General features: G+C 38.6%; 1 protein-coding gene across 1 annotated transcript in view; it reads right to left on the bottom strand.

Moving 5' to 3' along the window:
• Window positions 1-2,500, bottom strand: part of LOC122245016 (uncharacterized) — a 6,696-nt gene that overhangs the window by 3,037 nt on the left and 1,159 nt on the right. The window contains exons 2-3 of the mRNA XM_086552503.1: window positions 839-1,001; window positions 27-218 (exon numbers count right to left, since the gene is read on the bottom strand). Coding sequence (XP_086408629.1) covers window positions 27-218; window positions 839-1,000 — 354 coding nt within the window. The 5' untranslated portion in view covers window position 1,001. The remainder of the gene's footprint in view (window positions 1-26; window positions 219-838; window positions 1,002-2,500) is intronic.

Here is a 2,500-nt window from a genome sequence, read left to right as displayed (position 1 = left end):
GGAAAAGCACACAGAGCAAATCATACTTGGAAATAATTAGGTTCCTCCTCCTCTGGAGTCTCCACATCCTGCATTTTTCTCTGTTGGTTTAAGCGGTACTGGTTGATCTGTTGTTGCAGCATGGACTGCTGTGGTGATAGTGAAGATCTACCTCCACCATCACTGACTACAGACGACGGCACGTCCCATGAGTCCCAGCCACCAAACCCTTCATCTGGCTGCTCAGAGGGGAAAAGAAGGCCAACATCAATCAAAATATTATCTAGCATATCCATATCATACCCTTCTTATAAAACTAATAAATATGTTCCTGCATCATATCATTACTGAATAAATTATACAGTCACTATTAACCCATTGGCAGCGGATGGCATGATTTGCTGCAAAGGCAGAGTCGGTCATAGACACGGATGGCACCGTGCCAGACATGTAAACCAGCCATCCTACTGCACAAATATTTATTTAATACCACGACCAATGGGTTAAAAACTTGTAGCTACCTTAAGAAATGTATCTACCCATGCAAGATTTAAATCTGCCATGTAGCATTATATTCCATATATATATTTATTTTATTTTATTTTTTTCCCCACAACAAATGTGATGTAAGCAAGAAATATTCTACATGTGTTGAAGACATAGTAGATTTTTTTTTAATGTTGGTACATGCATTTTATTTCCAAAGCAAAGATTAACTCCATAATACAAATAAAAAGACACATGCCTTGCTGAAGAACCAGGCATTATGACCCTGACTTGTTAAATTCACTCCACTACATGTCTTAAAAAAAAAAAAAACTTTTCTGGAAACACCTGTGAATAAGAGTCCAAATCATACCTGGTTAGGAGCCGACTTCAGTTCCCCATCTCCTGTGACGGCAATGGGGAGGTGAGCATCTGAGTGCCGTCTCTTCCTTAAACAACAAAAACATCTTCTCACAAGGCTAAGTATAAGCAACAGCAAGGACTTCACTTTCTTCACTGCAATCATCAGAATCATCCTGAAAGATAATCAATTTCTGATGAAACACTTTTTATAAAAGCTGCTTAAACTATAAACTAAGTAAGTAAGTGAATGAGTGAGTGAGTATGTGAGTAAGTGAGTGAGTGAGTGAGTGAGTGAGTGAGTGAGTGAGTGAGAGAGAGAGAGAGAGAGAGAGAGAGAGAGAGAGAGAGAGAGAGAGAGAGAGAGAGAGAGAGAGAGAGAGAGAGAGTGAGAGTGAGAGTGAGAGTGAGAGTGAGAGTGAGAGTGAGAGTGAGAGTGAGAGAGAGTGAGAGTGAGAGTGAGAGTGAGAGTGAGAGTGAGAGTGAGAGAGAGTAAGAGTAAGAGTAAGGCCCGTAGTAAAGAACCTGTGGGGTGAGGCGTCGAGAAAATGTGACGGGTGTCGGGTGTAGGGCGTAGGACATTTTATCCTACGCCCTACACCCGACACCCGTCACATTTTCTATTTTATTTTATTTATCCTATTTTATTTTATTAAACCTATTTTATTTCATTTATACGTCACATTTTATCCTACGCCCTACACCCGACACCCGTCACATTTTCCCGACGCCCCACCCCACAGGTTCTTTACTACGGGCCAAAGAGTGAGAGTGAGAGTGAGAGTGAGAGTGAGAGTGAGAGTGAGAGTGAGAGTGAGAGTGAGAGTATGAGTGAGAGTATGAATGAGAGTATGAGTGAGAGTATGAATATGAGTATGAGCATGAGTATGAGTGTACATGCATTTGTGTGTGTCTGTTTGAATGAGTGCATAAAGACTAAGAGAAACATTAAGACGGAAAGAACGGCATACCTAGCCCCTTTGAAGAAAAAACACTAAAGAATTTTATTAGGAACATTTCAAAAGTTTGGTAAATGCTATACAGAAAATTAATGCTGAGACATTTTCCCCTCTCTCAGACAAACCTGGCTCCAATAACTGAATTCCAAAAATATTCATGAAATTACAGAACATGAACACCAGCTCACCTTTACATTTAAGGTAAATCTTATATCAATTTCTAAATCTAAACAATACCCATATTAAAGCAAAATCTCTCAATCAATATTGCTACCTAGTGCCAATAAAAAAAAAAAAAAAAAAAAAACAGTACTGTACAAGGACTTACTTCTTGAAACTTTCCATCTTCAAACACAAAAACAACTAAAAAATTACAGACCATAAGATAGTCCCTAATGCCAAATAGCTCAGCACATATACAACTAATGAATGAAAAATACTTCAGTCTTCTAAAAACTGGAAGCTCAAATATATTCTATCAGAAACTTTTCCCTTAGGTTTAGAATGACGTACATCGATGTCTATTTGGCTGGCAACTGATGATAGTTATACCTCTAGATACTCATGGGTAATATTCATCTGATGCACCACACCTATGGCGTAAATAATACATATCTCAGAGATAAATGCTCTAACTGAAGGTGAGGCACAACTATATTATGCCTGGCTTGAGGAAGTTGGATCCAGAATGCCAATTACAAAAGATATATAACTTC

The sequence above is a fragment of the Penaeus japonicus genome, unplaced genomic scaffold (genome assembly GCF_977035675.1).
Source record: "Penaeus japonicus unplaced genomic scaffold, GWHDUDI00000001_assembly GWHDUDI00000027, whole genome shotgun sequence".
Classification (NCBI taxonomy): domain Eukaryota; kingdom Metazoa; phylum Arthropoda; class Malacostraca; order Decapoda; family Penaeidae; genus Penaeus; species Penaeus japonicus.
The sequence above is the reverse complement of the archived record's forward strand: the minus strand, read 5'-3'. Positions and strand labels throughout refer to the sequence as shown.